Below are 18,606 nucleotides of genomic sequence, written 5' to 3'. Positions count from 1 at the left end.
CAATCTGTTGCCCGTGGTAGCTTTCTCCGACTTTGTACATATGCAGAAGTATACTCTGAACAAAGAGCACACAAGAAAAGTTTATGTGAGCAGAAAACCAACCTAAGAGTCAATGCTTTCTTGCAGTTAGCAGCCATTACCTTGCAAAAGTGTTTTACCGGTGCAATTCAAGAAAAGTATCTTCGTCAGTATAGTCTGTCATTTTAAATGTTACTGAGCATTATATTACAAAATCTGGTAATCATATTTACTTCATGCCTTCTGTTGTATCTGATTTGCAAAATGCTGTCTCATTTTATGTGGCATCGCCTGCTTAAGAAAGTAATTACTGCTCAGTCTCCCCTATGCGCCCTCGAATCATACATCTCTTTGATGGTATGTTTTTACTTCCTGATCTGAGCTTTAATGAGGACTTGAAAATAACATAATAACATGATAGTATGTGATCTAATTAATCATGCACTTTGTAACTTTTGCTTTGTGTTAATCGTATGTTCCAGGACTACTTCACAGACCTAATCACTAATGAGAGCATTAATTACTTCAGAATGTCTAAGAGGATATATCCCCATAGGCCCATAATGATGGTCATCAGCCACGCTGCGCCCCATGGCCCCGAGGATTCGGCACCGCAGTTCTCAGAGCTCTACCCCAACGCTTCACAGCATATGTAAGTCAAAATCACACCCTGCCAGACCTGCTCCTTGTGTCTACTTCTTGTGAGGTATTTGTTTATGGAGAGGTTGTAGGGACAGAGAATTGAGATATAAAAACCCCTAGTAAGTGGTGAGTGTTTGCTTGTTTCTTTCACTGTGCTTGCTCCTTTCGGGGACGAGAGTGACGGCTCTGACCATTATTAAAACAGAGAGAAGCTCTTTTCCTCCTGGGAAGTTGTGGGAGATTAAAAGGTCAGTATTTGGCTTTGTAAGGGCAGCTTCTTACAATACCCTGAAAATATGTAGACACAGGTCAGGATCTGTTGGAAAGATATTACTTCCTTCGTCTTCCTCTAAGATATGTGCTTCCTGGGCTCTGACTAACTGAATGGACTGAGAGTAAAAACACTCTTTTGTAGCTTTTGAGTGCACCAGATTTGTTCATAGACTAGATACTGGCAGATTTCCAAAATAGCTTGTTACACTGCATTTTTAAATAACATGCTTAATCTTTTCTGGTCATTACACTATAATGAAAAAAGAACTCTTCATTTTGTTTCTAGAACTGAAGCCAACTCCAGGTAAAAATCTGAGGATAGTCCTGGATTCCACATCTTTCTTTATACCTTGAATATCCTTTTCCTCATAGTGAGGTGTTAGGGAAGCTTTCCATTGCCCTTCTGTCTACATGGGCATGAAGACCACTCTTCCCATTTGTGCTTAAACAACATCTTTGCACCTCTTTCCACACAGAAAAAAGCTTAATAAAATATTTTAGCTGGATTGTACATTGATTTGTGCTCTGAAAATGAGGAAGAATCAGCTTCATCACACAGTGGAAAAGCTTCTTGGTCTACAAATTGCATTTTGGACACACTGCGGTAGCTCACACGCAGGGATGTTTTTTGTAGTTACATTAACTACTTTAAAATTGCAAGGAGTAGCAGTTACTGCATAACCTGATCACTAGTTGGGCCAGAAAGAGATTTGCTATTCATGGCACATGGTTAAATATTTGTTAGTTTGTATTTTTTATCCTCTTATTGGCTGCTACTTTCTAGATATACCACTTTCCCTGACCTTACATTCTTAAGTGCATTTTTCTTATCCTATATTTTCAATGATTCCACATTCCTGAGACTAGACTTCGCAAGTAATGCAAGACAGTCAGCAATGTTTCATACTTATTTAGATTTTCAGTATAATTTCTACCTGTATACAGAAGTGATGAGATTGGTGTTTTAGTTTGTAAATATTCACTTGAAATTTGTTCTTAAGTAATCATCCTGAAGAATTGTTATCACCTTTTTATGTCCTAAAGGTAAAATAAGATAGACATAAACACTTAAAACCTGTCATATTGGGTTGTATGAAAGAATTTTCTAACTCAGAATCCTGAATTATATGTTCCACCAAAAAGCAGCAGGGAATGCTTTGGGAAAAGAAAAAACAAGAGAGGATCCCTTTTCCCTGTTTTTTCAGCTTCTGAAAATCACCAGTTTGGATGAAACATCCAGGCCACTGTGCCCTATTCTCTTTCCATGGGTCTGATCTCTTTTTGAACCATGGTGGCAACCCCACCATGCTGGGGCGACAAGTTCCACAGTGTCACCCTGTGCATTGGGGACAAAGGATCTCCTTTTCTTTCCTTCTAAACCTGGAGCTTCCTTGTGCCACCGGTGTCCCCTACTTCCCATCCTGTGAGGAATAATGAATAGTCACTATGTTAAATTTAATGGGCCTCTCTCATGTCTTCTTTCAATCACCCCTTTTCATAGCAAGAGCGTGGTATCTATTTGTTCCTGCCCTGTTCAACAGATTGCCTCCCGTTTAGTGGCACAGATTGCCTGGCCTCAGGCAAGCCATCCTGTTTGCTGGGGGACTATCCATCATACAGGAGGGTAGGATTCAAACTGTTTCCGCTTAGCTGTGGGGACCGTGTCTGGAAGAAGAGCACTGAATCACTGTATCTTGCCCTACCTCTCCCCAGGCCAAAGCAACTCATTTTAGGCTTCATGCTCACTGTCTTCTGATAAAAGAGTGCTTGTAGGAACTTGCATTGGTTTATTGTGCTCCTGACGCTTTCTACTGCTTGGTGTTTTCAGGCTAGTGTTTTCTAGCTTGTGCTGCTAGAACCAATGGCTTCAGTTAGTCACCAAAATTTTAACCGCCTCTCCTCCTTATACAGGTCGCATGTCACCTGCAAAGATCAAGCAAAGGCCCTAGTTATCTGTTTGCGGGCTCAGTTTCATTTGAGTACTTGTGTAAACTATTTTTATTTGCGTGGACTCCTGGGGTCCAAATACCTTGCTCTGCTAGGCTACTTGTGAAATAGCCCAGAATATGAGACTCAGCTCTGCTTCTTCTTGTTTTCTGGTGTTGTTGATTTCTTGGCAACCTTCTTGCAAAGTGTTTTTTCTCTGGCGACCTCAAGAGATCCTTGCTGGGTTGTTATGTGTTATTGCACTGTCTGACTGCATGTGTTAGAGTTCAGTCTGCAGACTAAGAAATGAGACACATTGAAGATAAACTGCCAGTTTGGGTGGCGGAAGCCTCCAAATAACTGATTTTTCTAGCAAAAATATTAGCAACATGCTCTAAAAGATATAAGAAGTTCAGTTCACACAGAAATATTTGGTGCTCCCTGTGAAAACAGCACAAGAACAATAAAATCCCTCTTGCCAAGGTTTGTGTAACTTGAACATTTAACCCTTAGGTTTTCTTCCTTGGTGGTCAAGCACCATTTGAATCTCTTTCTTTCTGACCTTGGGTGACAGCCATCTGACCTTGGATTTTGTTTTTAAAAACGTAGTTGCTATATCATGTTACTGTAACGCCTACCTCCAACAAAGAAGGGAAATCAGGTCAAAAGCTGCTTGCTGGCTTTACAAACTAAGATGGAAGGTTATACCTACAAACCAAGGATTAAGATAGCCTGTCAACCACATGTGAGGGGAAGTTTTTCTTAAAAGGACAGCAGCTGAAGCAGATCCTTAAGTTACATGATGTTTCTTTGCTGGTAAAGTACCTGTCATTTGATTGAAATACTGCCTTTATAAATTTAAAAAACACAGCAACCAAAAGTTTGCTTAGAAGAAGTTTTCCACTTGCACATTTGAAGAGGGGAGTGGCTACGGCAGGAAATACTCCAGTTCAGGGAGAGTTCTGCCCTCAAATGTGGATGTCTGTTGGTCTCATTTCCCCATTTAACAACATGGAAAGAAGAAAATGAAATAAATGCAGCAACAAAGTCCATAAGATTTATGAAAACCCCATCAAATCCAAAAAGAAAAAGAAGAATTACATACCGTCGTTACCTTACAGTCCTGTCCTCCTCAGCATAAACAACCTGTTGGAGGGGCATGAAAAGTCTTAGAAGGACAAGAAAGGTAACGGTGTGTACAGTGTTTAATCACTGATTTTAAGTGATACCTGTTAATTCTCATTAGCTCCAGTTTAACATGAAACACAGACTCTATCATACTGGAACCAGCAGACACTCTCTATTGTTTTTAAGCGTCCATTCTCCCTCCCACTCTCCCACCTCTCCTCTCCTTAAAATATGTCCTATTTCTGACACCTTAAAATATTTCTGAAAGTTTATGCTGGCTGCCATCACCATAATGAGTGATATATTTTCTGAAAATAAATCATACTAATGCATGTACTCTAGCTGTGCCCAGAACTTATTTCTGTGGAAGAAAATGGGACTGGAGAAGATGTACTAGATGAAAGCAATACATAGATCTTTGCTGTGGTAATGAACATCATCTGTTGGGGAACGAGGTTGCTAGACCTTTGGAAATGCTGTTATTAAATATGAAGTTATGACACAATAGATGGCTCTCTAGGTGTCCCTGGCAGCTGTTACAGGGGAATCTTGTTCCATCAGAGAGCTGAGCGGGAAAGCTCTGACTCAAAGGATGCTCTAATGAAAGTCTGAATTCTCAGTTATGCTCAGGGCCTCTGGCACTTTAACTTCTCTTTACCTTCCAGTGCGAACCAGTCTTAGGGGAACTGTGAATGAGACCTAAGCTGTTTATAAGCTGTGAAGTAAACAAACATTAGAAGCAAAAATCCGTGGGAGGCAGGTTTACTGAAGAATGTAAAAAATGGAAATCTGAAACACTGCTGGCTGGGCTCAGTTAAAGATCCTTGGGCTGGCAGGAGGACTGACAACCTGATTTTACCGTTGCCTGGAAGCAATCCCATTGCCAGGCTAAAATTCCTTGGGAGGAGCAGCTAGAAATGGTATCAGGGAAGAGATCGGAAAACTTCCCAAAGTAATGTCAGAAAAGGTACATGGTATGAAAGGCAGAGCTTTAAATTTCCATTTAAAGATAGTATGAAAGGTGCTGAATAACCAGGCAGTAGCGGTGTGTTTGCAGTAGTGAAGCATGAGGAGCAATGCTGTTGCACCTCCGGATCCCCAGAGCAGTCTTAGCTGGGAATTTGGGGTGCGAGATGGCTGCATTCAGGGTGCCTTCTAGTCACTGAGGCTGAGTCTCAAACATCTGCCAGGTGCAATGGTATTTCCTGTAACGGGGACACTTACCCATTAGAGAGGGATCATCCATTTGCATCGGTAATAAATCTTGACATGCCAGTGTGTCTTGTCACTGCTGGCCTGAGGCCTGCTTGGACTCCTGACTTAGAGATAAATGGTCACAATCATCACACGCATCATTGCGAGTGTGACTTTAAACAGGAGCAGGAAAACAGTGTGATATAGGAATGTGGTAAGACTCTAGTTACACAACTAACTTCTGCAGCAGCAACAAATAAATTTTCCAAAAATAAAAAGGTGTTATATTTAACGGGTAGCAACTTTTTTTCTCCTTTATTACAAAATATAGCAGTTGTTTTACACTTCAGGAGTGAAACTTTCATACCTCACATCCCCATATATGTAAATATCCCTGGGTTTAAAAGATTCCCCTTTTAAAAGGCAGTGAAAGTAGAGACAGAACAGTGAAAGTCAGCTTGACATTAATATTGACCATGCCACTGGTCATGTTTTTTGGACTTTTAATTTTGCCCGGAGCCTAGGCTTTCTGCTTTCCAAGAACAGTGTCTAAACCTAGAGGTCTACTTTACCTGGAAACAAAGGATTTGCTTCCTTTGTTTATTTACACTTTTTCTGAAGAAACATGACCACTTATGCAATGTTTGCTAATTATATTTCAAAGAATAATATAGGTGTTAACTTTGTACAGAAACTATTCATTTTTCACAATGAGTTTTACCATAGGTATTATTTTAATTATTTATTGACTTTCATTTTTATGAAACAAAAATGTTCCTGGGGCATATAAGTACTGTATTATTTTCACTAACTGGAGGACTCCCAACCCAAACAGAAGATTAGCCAAACACTTTTGGGATAAAAACCCCTGAGAACGCTATGGAATTATTCAAAACCAACATTTTAGGCAGTATTTTTGTGAACAAAATTTTTTTTGTTGAATAGAAACAGGAGGGAATTAGGAGGTTGTAAATAGAGGCAAATGCAGATTTTTAGTATGAGCAATTGAACAAATGTTTGTAAACGTGCTCGTTTCTTTCCAGGTTAACCCATCTGTAACAGACATGTATATATTTAGATCAATTCTTTAGAAAACAAACGTTAATTTAAAGTTGCACTGAATTCTGGGAACTCTTAAAACATGCTGTACTCCGCTTTATTTCTTTTCCACACAGATACCACAACTGTGTAAACAGCATTAGCCAAGCTGAATCTGCCGTTCTTTTCTTAACCTGTAAAATATCTTTCTGTAATAATGATTTGCAGGAGGGCTGCATTCCATTTGTTTCATTGAATATCACACAAAAAGGAGTTCAGTTGCTAGTAGAAGGCAGTAGAATTCATTTCTGAATGATTTGCTGTTTGAGGACCCCATTTCAATAGGTCCTCAAGTATAAGCATCCATTGTTTTGAGTTGTTGGGTTTTTTTATTTATGGTCTAACTTAAAGTTATTGTGGTACTTTAGAAACCAAATAAGATGCTTTCTCTATTTGGAAGTTCAAATTTAAATATACAAATATACTAAATATGTTATCAGTAAAAGTAATTAAAATGTGTGATATGAAACGCTGATTGTTCACGTAACTGAAGGTTATTGAGGCCTTTTGGATTCAGGCCACGAAGCCGAATGTTAATATAATTCCTTTCCTCTCAACATAACTTTAAGTATCTATTTGAACTGATGCTTACAGATAAATAAATGATAGATTTCATGGTGAGTTTTTCTTTAAAGATAAAAGTGCATTACTGCTTGTAGATACTTACTCCTTCCATAACCTATAGAACTCTTTATCACCACCACTATGGGTTTTCTTGTTGCAGTTTAACGGGTGGTAAATAGACAGTGAATTTCCATGATGTAGCATGAACACAGCAATGCACAGTGATGCAGAGACGTTAAGCGCTAACAGAGGTCGAACCACAAGTCATTCCTTTCCTGATGAGAGTGTAATCTAAGGCTAGAGAAGGCTAATACTAATTTACTTTTTTCATTTTTGCAAATGTGTACATAAAATGGGATGATTTCTCTGTAAATTTATTCAGATAGGTGAATGATTATGAAATCTCAGGGTCAATTATTGTTCTCATTCTGAGAATGTGTTTATGGGAGAGTGTCTGTCTGGGTTCAGCCTTTGCTATTGTTAAGTATTTGGGATTTTTTTGTTAGTTAAACTGGGGGTATCAACTTGAAATTTTATGAACCTGACATCTTTCAGTGTCCCACCCAGTGCCAGAACAGACCTGTCATGGAGTGCCAAGCAGTCTCTATGTAGTAAGTTCTGCACAGTATGTGTTGGACAAATGTAGGCAAGCAACCGAGCAATCTGGATTTGCCCAAGCTAGTAGAGCCTACAAGAATGACAAATGCTATACCTTTTTAGTAGAGTACTCATTTCTCTCTCAATCTGTACCCTCTCTACAGATTTAATATTCATGCAGTATGTTTCCGGTCATTTTAGAATAGCATGAATGGGAGAACTTTTTTATGTTATATATTTTTGTGACCTGTAAAATGAACTCTCAGTCAGTCTCTGGGCACACATTCAGAAGTCCAAGTGCTTTACTATTTGCTGATCTTTACTGCACTCTGGGGCAGCATCTGAGCTGTTCAGGGGCAGCCCCAGCAAAGACCAACAGGCAGGTGAGCAGTAGCTGCTTGCCAGACTTAGAGGCCATGGACAACCTGAAAATAATGGGGTACCTGGCACTGTCTGCTGATCATGGATCAACAAATGTGCCCAAGACAAGATAGCCTCCATGACTGACAAGAGGCAACAGAAGACATGGTACCTATCTTCTACCTTACATTCCCAGTGCTAAGAGGAATCAAGGAAATGTAGAAGTTGGTGTTACTTTACAGCAGTACTTGCCAATACAGAGCAAAGCTGTTCCCAAAAAATGGAAGAACAGAAACAGTGACAGACTGCCGTGATGACTTTCAAGGGCTTATAACAGCTGAACATTTAGTTGATATCTCCAACTGTTTCAAGAAAAAAATATTGTGATAAACAGTTATCACTGACAGGGAAGAGGCCTGTCTACTTGGAAAGGTTCTCAGAAATTAGCAATATCTCCCCAGAATTCCTCTCTCTTGTGTGTGTTTGTTTTACACAAAAAAGGTAGCAACGTCTGAGGGCAATGTCAAATCTTGTGCCTGGCAAGCAGTGCCGTTCTGATGGATTTCTGCAAGGCACAACAAACAAGGGTATGCAGGAAACATAGACGAGCTGTGGGGTTTTTGGATTCCTTTCTGTCTCTTCCCCAGTACTCCTTCTACTCCACTTTGGACCCATTTCACATTTCTCCATCAGTCACTGGCACTGGATATTTCACAGAAGGTCGTATGCCTTGAATTGTCTAGGAGGAAAATTCTGCTCACTCTCTGCCTGCTAGTAGCATTTCTCACCCAGAAAATTCAAAATGCATTTGGAAGGTGTCTGTGAAAGGTTTTAACCGCCCTGCTAAACCCTTGAGTGCTGCTTTTAAAGACTATCCATTATGTGGAGGAGGCTTCTCACAATGGCCTGGGAACATGAGACCTGAGTCTGCTTCGGCAGCTGGCTCTCCTTCCTGGCACAGCGGCAGGCTGTCACTGCGCTGCCGGCTGAGCGCGGCTCACAGCCACCTCATCCCTCCGTGGCCGGGGCGCTCAGGAGTCTGCTAGAAAAAAAGCAGTGTTTTGCTGAAAAATGCTTATTAATCAAAACTGAGCTCTTTCATGGGAAAAAGTCTCGTTTGACAAACTTCCAAAGAAACGGAGGAAAGTTTGCACTGGAAGTATCCTTCTTTTCTGTCGGTGTCCCTAACACCAGATAGGTGACCAAAACTCCTAAGACTTACTTCTATAAGGTCTAGGGCTCCATTGGTCCATCTGCTAGGGCTGTTGGCAAGCCAACAACCTAAAGGGCTGTGCTCTTGGGCTAAATTTCATTAAATTTGTGGTAGTATAAACACTCCTTTTAAAAATTAGACTTCAACCATGGGAAATGTCAAAAATTTTGACCTTTCAACCTGGAATAAAAGAATTTCCAGCAGAAAAGGGTTTCTAATTTATGTTTATCATTGCTTAGTAAGGAGCTAACCTTTCCATACTTAATCAAACGTTCACAAATCCTGTGATACCATTGTCTCACTTCTGTTTTCCCTTGAGGTTAATTGTTAAGTAGGTTAGACAAAACTAGCTGTACGTACTAGAGACATATGTACCTCTGAAATGCTACCTAAATTCTCAAAAATGGTCTCCAATTAACTGTGGACTTCACTTACTGTAGTTGACTATTAAACAAGTTTACTTAACAGCTATGTAGTTGTCCATTCAGCCAATTTTTATCCTCAGAATATATAGTTATAGGCTATACATACTATAGCTGATATAGTAAGATCAACTGCGCCAGTCAAATCAACTGCTTCCACCATTCTGTCATCACATGAAACCATGTCAAGAAAAATGAAACCTAAATGAAGGACTGGTCAAAGGTGTGACTTTAAGTTATCAGTATACCATGTTCTGATATTGTTCAGCGCTACCTCTTACAAAAGGACAACTACACATAAACACTTCTGTGCGGAAAACATACATTTTGCACATATTAAAATTATCAGTATCTAAAGAGTATATTAATATTAAATTGCATTTTTGTTATAAACCGAAAAGAGAACCGTAGGAATCAAATTAATTCAATCACACAAAAGCATTTTTTCATTTTCTATTTACATTTATATTTCAAAGGTAATGCTGCAATAAATCTATCATGTACTGCAGTGTATTAGAAATGGGGGAAAAAAAAACCCCAAAGAACTTCATCAAAATGGCAAAGCCTAGATTCTGCACGTGTCAGAGAAGGAAATTGCTCATACATTGGTGAAACCATTGCGGGACATGGATTTTGTCTGGTGTCTCTTCACCTTTTAGTTGTCATGTATGCTAGGTATAAAAACAGGATTGATGGAGAGCTTTTGCACCATGCGTATCTGTACAGCAAATATACTTGACATATTTTTTGCAGTACCTTTTCTTCAGAGGTGATGTATCTGTGAAGGTATTCTTGTTTCTTATATGATATACTTCAAAAATTCACCAGCTATGGATAGAACACCTCTCTTAAACCTTCCCTTTAATGTTTGTGTGAACTCCTAAAGCATCATTCTTTGCTTCAGTAGGACTCCGTGCTGTAGTTCTCATCTAGTATCGATAGCAGTATTAGTTCAATATTGTTGTCATAGTTTATGTTATGCTGGTAATGCACTGTGCTCTGTATTCACATTAAAAAAATAACACCTCAACAGTATTTAGTGTATAAATAAATGTTATTTTGGTATGGGCAGAATTTGCGTATCTACCACATCACTGGGTGTCACTGGGATGTAGCTCAGGTGAGGGCCAAGGGCAAGTGATGGAGACTGAACGTGGATCTGGACTCAAAGGCACTGGTTGCAGCACTTTCTCAGCTTTCTCCTTCAAGGCCACAGCATGGCTTCCTATCAGAGCTGACCCTGTGCCCAGGTAGCCAGCCCCAGGGGGATTGCACTCAGGATCCTGGCAGTGCCAGCACTCACCTTTGGTGATGGGGAAGGGAAAAAAGTCAGTGCTTTTGCTCTTTGGGGCATCTTGAAAGCTGGTAACACTAGTGTTACTGTTCTTATCTTAGTACTGACTACTAAATGTCTTTATCCCACGAGAAAATATCTTTCTTGTGAGTTTCATTTAACTTGTGCTAATATAAAGGTAATTTCCCCACTGGAAACATCGGGCAATTTACATTAATGCTAAGGGGAAGTACTCATCTTTGATCTCTGACTTTCTGCGTTTTTCTACTTACCTTTATGGGATGCATCATTCAGATAAGCATTTTTAATTATTAGATTCTTTTGAGAAATACGTTTTGGCATATCCCAAATATTAACATGGATCTGATAGTGGTCTCTGAGCCTGAAAGAAAGCTCAGAAAGCAAGTGGTTAAAAAACATTGAGGAAGTGATGTATGAACCAGTGAAGCTTGGAAGCCGCTGAAGTGATGTTTGTTGGTATTTGACATTAGAAATACCAGCTACGACACGAAATACGTGATTTAACTGTTTGTTGGTTATTCCTGTGTTAGAGGAGTTCCCACCTTCCTCCAATGCCTGTGACGCTGCACAATTTTTCAGATCTTTTCTTTTCCTCCCAGCACTCCCAGCTATAACTATGCACCAAACATGGATAAGCACTGGATCATGCAGTACACGGGGCCCATGCTGCCTATCCACATGGAGTTTACAAACGTTTTGCAGCGCAAAAGACTTCAGACCCTGATGTCAGTTGACGACTCTATGGAAAGAGTGAGTTCAAGAAACTACTGTGAATACAATCTTATTAGTTGGCAACAAAATTAAATTCATTCCTTCTTTACCTTCACCAACCACAGCCTGGGGAAAGGCCTTGGACTACAAAGAATTACCCAACATATCCCCAGTAGAAATGAATTCTGGTTTTCTGCAACATAGTTCCAAGCTCCTCACTTGCTTCTTTTAATTGCTACTTGAATAAATGGTGATTTTTTTTAAGGGAAAAGTCACTGGGCCTAATATAAGTCCTGGTATTAACAGAAGATGCATCACCTGCGTGTACACATGGGTAGACACAGGTGCACACATGACAACTTCTATTCATTTCACACACTCCCTTCACAGTTCATCCTTCAGCTGAAATCTGGGACCTGGCAAATCACAGCAACTCAGGTGTTAGTCTGCTAGTGTTTGCAGAAGTTAGGCAATGCAGTGTACAGCTAATTATAGGTAACGTGATACATGAACTATTAGGTGTACTTTGCATGACTTTTTGTTCAAAAACCAAGCACCATGACCAAAGTTCTTCCCCCAGAGAGATTTCTTTAAACTTTAATAAAAATTTACAACCTTTTCCCAAGCCCACAACTGTAAGGCATGAGAAAGTTGTAGACTAACACAGTAAATCAAATCTGAGTACCATTTGCCATAAAGCTGTAGCAGACTTTTTTCCCAAGCTGTGTTTGAGTACACAACAACTTTTGGACATATTTATGCAACTAAATTAGTAGTACCATATTTTGCTATTTAATTTTCTGAATCTGTTTAATTTTCCCCTCTGTCAAATGCAGAATTTAACTTTTAAGTTGAATTTTTGAGCACCGCAATAAAGACAAGATGTAAAAATGTCCATCCCCAGAATGTCTGTTTCAATAACCTCATCGATGTCTTGTTTGGTTCTGCGAATTTAAGGGAGTAAAATGATAGTTATACATGATTATGCACAAAACATGCTTTGCTACATTTAATTCAGAGTTTTTCCTATGCTGTGTTGCAGTTATACCAAATGCTTGCAGAGATGGGAGAACTGGAGAATACCTACATTATTTACACTGCTGACCATGGCTACCATATCGGGCAGTTTGGACTGGTCAAGGGGAAGTCAATGCCATATGACTTTGATATTCGTGTTCCTTTCTTTATTCGTGGTCCAAGTGTAGAGCCGGGATCAGTGTAAGTTCTCTTATGTCTCTAGCACAGCTGTTGAACCTAATGTAAAATGTTTCTAAGAGCATGTAATTATCACTCTGTCTAGCTTTATTTCATAAAGGATGCCCTATTATTGCAGAGCAATGAGTCTTATAAAGAGGCATGTTTTCATTTTGCATATTATTAATAAGTGATAATGCAGATGAGAAGATTGTATAATGTATAGTCCTGTAGGGTTAGGCTTTGGGTTTTGCTTTTAAAAAGTAGGTGCTCATCTTTACTGCTGGTTTAGCAGAATGGATGGCGTCATGCCTTCATTGTCAATGAGATAAGAGTAGTGTGGCTACTGCACCTCCTTGTTTTTTTGTGCTTAGCTTTTTCTTTGTGATGACAGCCTGCAGTACTGGCCTGTCATTCTGAGTTGTAGACTTCAAAGGAGATATTCTAAACTTAGCACACTGTAGAGGTTTACATCTTCAAAGCCCTGATAAGCATTTATTACTGTTCTATTTCCAAGAGAATGTGAAGACTTGCGTATCAAACACATGACAACTATGACCTTTTCTGCTGATTTGCAGAGTGCCTCAGATAGTTCTGAATATTGATCTTGCTCCAACAATTCTGGATATAGCTGGACTTGACACGCCTCCAGATATGGATGGCAAATCTGTCCTAAAGCTTCTGGACTTGGAGAGACCAGGAAACAGGTGGGTCCCAGCACTATTTTTTTTAGCCAGTTCAGAAGCAAACACCTAAGTAGATCAACAACTGAGTGGAAAAAGAGATTCTGTGAAAATGAACTGTGTCATGCCAATGACCACAGCTTTCACATTTGAAGAGTCTCTTAAATAGTACATATATAAAATTGCAGGTATATATAAGTGGAGAGGTGTTTTTTCAAAAATAAATTGTTAACACTAGCAGCGCTATACATAGGTGCCAGCAGTAAATATTATTATTTTGCTTTCAGGTTTCGAACAAACAAGAAGACTAAAATTTGGCGTGACACATTTCTGGTGGAAAGAGGGTAATTATTAGGGGTGAGAGAGTTTTGGGAGACCCTGCCTGCTGGGAACACTCTCTTATACATCCTTTCCTTTCTGCTCCCTCCTCTTCCTTTTTATGGTCAGTGAAGTAGTAAATTTTGCAAGCAAAGTTACAGGCCTGAATTGTTTCCTAGTTTCCCACCACTTTGCAGGCTGCTGTGCTCTCAAATTCCTACCTCAGAAGAAATTTGAAAGCATGCTTTTCCGGTGACTCTCCTAGCCTTTACCTCCTCTTTGTCTGACATTGTACTTGTGCCCACTTATGTCATCATCTAACTCATTTTCTTACCAAATCCCTGTTTCAAATCCAGCTGTGCAGAATCCTCTTATCAACTAATTTTGTATTTTCCATCACATATCAGAAGCATTCTTCATTTTTGTTCTGCTTAAGAAAATACTTATGTGTAAATGGGATTTATGACTATAACTGCTCCTCTTTTCACTGATTCGTCTTTACACCCTCTCACATCGCTTATTACTGCTGTGAAAATTTTCTCTGGGTAAAAATTTTATAGCAATTTCCTTGTGGCATTTTATGGCTTTACAGATTATGGAAAACTTTTGTGATGTAGTACAAAACAGTGCATATAAGACACATTGTAATATATAAGATAAAGCCAAGCTAGTGCTGAATGAGTATGGAAGCTCTGTAGTGTCTTCAGCTGGGCTTTTCAGCCAGGTGAATACTGCTTCAGCGTGTTTTGCTTTGTGAAAGAACATACGTTTATATATGAATGGTGCTGACCTGTATTTCAGCAGCCCTTATTTCTCTTTTGGTAATTTCCAGCAAATCACCTGAGCCTTTTTTTCAATCATGGCCTACACTGAAGGTCAGTAACAGAAATGTGGGGATTTTTTTTCCCTGAGAAGACATTAAATCTTCAAGTGGCTTTGCTTTTCCAGTTAAATTCATCATCTTCAGAGTTTAGAAGAATGTATTTTAAGTAGTCAACTTTATTTTTTTTAAAGCAAATTTCTACGCAAGAAGGAGGAACCCAACAAAAACAGTCAGCAGTCTAATCAGCTGCCAAAATATGAGAGAGTAAAAGAATTATGCCAACAAGCAAGATACCAGACAGCCTGTGAACAACCAGGACAGGTAAGCCACAAGCAGCTGCAGTCTTCTAGGTGCCACAAGGAAATACATATTTTTCACTATGGATCAAAAGAATTTGAAGAATATGGCATTTGGAAGATAGCTAAAAGACCATTGTTCTGAATATCTTCAGAGCAAAGAAAACCAGACGCAAATTGCTCTAAGCAACGGCCCAATTTAAGGCGTTGGAGGGCTGGTCTTTAGTTTGCTGTCTCAGTACAGGGCTTATGGTAAAAATCCCATGTTCAAATATAACATGAGATGACTACTTTTTCTTTGATTCAGTGTATTGCTAAATATGCAAGGCAATTCAATGATAATTATGAATAAGGGAGAGAACCTTCTTGAACAGTGAAAGCTTGTACTCACTGGGCTAATTCAGAATTACTGAAGCAAACCGGTTAGTCCTACGGTTACACATTTCATTTGCTGGGATGCACAACTGGACAACACACTTGGTAATCATCATGCTTTATCGTTTATTGAAACACCTTTCATAGAAGGGTCCCCTGGCTCAGAAATGCTTGCTGTTTAAGTAAGTTCACTGTAAGGATTTAGACGGTGATACCCATACCCAAGCGTTACTTTTTCTTTTCATAGCCTTAATGATTGCAGTATAATGCCTGACTGGTAGGAATGTCTCATTGCCTGCTCATAAAACCAGAAGCTGCCGCACGCCTGACTAATATGCTTACAGTTGCAGCCCTGCCGTGCCTGCACAGGGAGCTAAATTACGAAAAAGTGAGTCCGACTCCAAATTGTCTTCAATCCGTTCTGAATTAATGCTATACCTATGGCAACATATGAAGACCAGTTTACTGGGGAGACATGGCAGGGAGCTGTGTGCCTTCCCTCCGACACCACCTCCAGCCAGGCACATGCGGGGGCCCCAGGAAGCAGCTCGCGCCGGCCCTGCCGTCTCCCCCCAGCCCTGTCCCCGCACGCCTCCCCGCAGGAGTGTGAGGCGATTTCTCCCAGGCAGGCGCTTGCGCCTTTCCCTCAGATGTTTGTTCAGACCGCCGCAGCCGGCCGTAGGCCCGGCGCTGAAATATCCCTAAGCTGTTTTGAAGGCGAGCATAAAGCCTCGCTGTGTTCCCCTCCCATCGGCAGCCACCCATGGTGCTTCACCCAGGCCGGCAGAGCTCCGCGCCGCAAACCGGAGGGTGCTGGGGAGAGCTCGCGCATGTGGGGGAATGCTCCGTCCTGACCTTTCCCCTTCCCATTCATCAGAGCGCAGTGTTACGGCAAATCTCCGTTAATCCCGGATTGGACTGGAATATGTTTTGGCTGGCACATCCTCGGTCAGGTCCTCCGCCACAGCTCTCCCCTCACACCCGCTCCTTAAACGCAGCCACTTTTGAAGGGATATACACAATATCGCAGTATCACCCAAGGGCAAAGTTTTCAGAGTTCAAACACTGCCATTGTAAACACAGATTAAATTTGAAAAACTGAACATTTTTATAAAAACTAAAGGAGATCAATGGAGTCATTTAGACTATCAGACTTTAAAATGTTTAGTTTTAAAATACAAAAATATTTTCTTTGTAATTATTTGTTATATTTATTACCTCTTACACCAAAATCCGGGTTTGGAATAACTTTATTTTTCCACATGTGAATAGAAAAGGTTAAGTGTCCTGACCAGATATCACACCTGAAGCAGTAGCAAACATTGCTCACAGCCCTGTTCCCAGCCCACGGCGATAGACTCGTCTTTCCATCCCGTATTGGTGAATCCTGTTCGATCAAAGGGCAGCGGGAGAAGGCGCTGAGCCAGCAAGGAGCTTATGAGAGCAATGTTGTTTGATAGCAGCTCTCCCACCTACAAACTCCCATCAAGGTCCTTTAAAGGCTGAAGATACATCAGCTCCACAGAGCCCATCAGCCATCCTTCATGGCTGAATGAAGGACAGGGCTGAACTGACCTTTTTAAGACCAATTTTCAGACCTAGCCACCTGTGTATATAAATTATTTTCTGAAACAAAGAGACTAAAGTTGTCCCTGGTACTTCTAACATCCTGAAGGCTTCTTGCAAGGATGCAAAAGTTAAATGTGCCTATAGAAACCTCCTATGAGACAGAACAAGGGCAGTTTCTCTCTCGGGGACAGGCTATATGCAGTGCTTACAGGGAAGTCAATGGGAAAGGGTGTGAATTTAAAGAGCGACACTGGAAAGAACGTGAACATCAGCAAGGCATTGCGGTGTGAAATAACTGTCCACAGGATTTTTTTCATGTAGAAAAGTTCTTAAACAAAATTAAAAGCCAATAGGCCAAATAATTTACTTAGCCCAGATGGTTTCCAACGTGCAATATGAGGCATTGTAGTTTAATAAGAGGTTCCTCCAGCACATTTGCACCTCCTGGAAGAGAAAAAGAGGAAGTCTTGTTATGTAGGTCTTAACTTTGTTTTATCTTTTGAGATTAGTATCTTTAATTTAAATTACATAGGTGCATATATAGAAAAAATCTGCATTTTAATAATGGTGGTTTATAATACTTCCTACATTTACTCTAATCGGTTGCAGTTAACATCACTTAAATTAAAATCGCCTTCACAGAATAAGTGATTGCTGACAGTTTTTTAAATAATTAAATTACTGTTCTGTGGGAAGTTGTTGCTAAACTTCTGGAGCTCAGGATAAGCATTTGGTGAATTAATACACCAATGTACTGTCTAGTACATTTAGAGCTTGTTCTTCATTTTAGTTTACTTTAGTCGATACCTAGTTCATTTGAAACAGAGAACACAATTGGGAGTTGAAAAAGAAGAAAATTTGTTTTTTCTGTATTAAAATGAGGTGTGATCCTGAGACCTGCTAGTTCCAAAATCTCCAAGGATGAAGTACTCAGGAAAATAATTTCTTCAGCTTATTTTCTATTCAATAAGTAACACTAAATAAAAAAAAAAATAAAAAAGAAAAAAGAAAAAAAAAGAACTTGGCATAATAAAGACACTTTTTTGAATTAAAGGTTTCAAAATTCCAGTTTTTTTCTACGCCCAATCTCTACCCAGAAGCAGGTAAACATGAAAAAGGGGGAAAAAAGGAAAATATTAAAGAGCTGTATGATTGTTATAATTACTCCAGAATTTTTAAAGTTCTAAATGACTGCTAAAATGATAGGAAATTTAGATTATAGGTGACATTTAGCTGCATATCAGCAAGGTTACCAAAAAAAAAGTTTTGTTTCATTAAGAAAAAATAGTTATAAAATGCATATGCAAAATTAAGTTAGACTACTTTCACCATTATTTCTTTTTGTTTAAATTTTTTAGAACCGTTGACAGATTGCATCACTTCCATGGTAAAGCACCCTCCCCTTGCTAGTTTTTCATAATCTCCTTCATGGGAGGACAGTTTCTAAAAGTGCACTTGCCTCCTTGAGAACATATCAGAAATGAGACGTGCACAACTGTACGGGTATGTTCACTTTTGAGATATGTTCAGCCAGTCATTAACTTGGGTCAGCAGTGAGCCCTTGAGGAGGAGAGGACCGCGCCTGCTGAGCTGCGTTAGCAAGAGCACAGCTAACAGGTCATGGGAAGTGAATATGCGCCTCACCTTGGTGCTTGCAGGCTGCAGCTGGAGCGCTGCGTTTGGGTTGGGACCTCCGTTAGCAGAGGGACCTTGGTAAGCCAGAGCAAGTCCAGTGGAGGACCCCAGAGAAGGTCAGGAAGTGCTGAGGAGGGGCAGAGTTTTCTAGCCCGGAGAACAGAAGGCAAAGGGGGAAACTAATTGCTTTCTTCAACTAACTAATGGCTAATTAGAGAGAAGAGAGACCCAGGCACTTCTTGGAGGTGCACA

General features: G+C 40.0%; 1 protein-coding gene across 6 annotated transcripts in view; it reads left to right on the top strand.

The window, feature by feature from the left end:
* Positions 1-18,606, top strand: part of SULF1 (sulfatase 1) — a gene marked incomplete at both ends in the record, with an annotated part of 63,846 nt that overhangs the window by 19,400 nt on the left and 25,840 nt on the right. For 3 of the 6 annotated variants that reach the window (XM_082014645.1, XM_082014647.1, XM_082014646.1), the window contains 6 exons: positions 501-670; positions 11,350-11,500; positions 12,504-12,679; positions 13,234-13,362; positions 13,626-13,682; positions 14,671-14,800. In XM_082014645.1, coding sequence (XP_081870771.1) covers positions 501-670; positions 11,350-11,500; positions 12,504-12,679; positions 13,234-13,362; positions 13,626-13,682; positions 14,671-14,800 — 813 coding nt within the window. The remainder of the gene's footprint in view (positions 1-500; positions 671-11,349; positions 11,501-12,503; positions 12,680-13,233; positions 13,363-13,625; positions 13,683-14,670; positions 14,801-18,606) is intronic. The other 3 variants (XM_082014650.1, XM_082014649.1, XM_082014648.1) reach the window with 3 other exon arrangements.

The sequence above is a fragment of the Phaethon aethereus genome (genome assembly GCF_964289735.1).
Source record: "Phaethon aethereus genome assembly, chromosome: 2".
Lineage (NCBI taxonomy): Eukaryota > Metazoa > Chordata > Aves > Phaethontiformes > Phaethontidae > Phaethon > Phaethon aethereus.
Note: the sequence above shows the minus strand (reverse complement) of the source record. Positions and strands in the feature narration are given on the sequence as shown.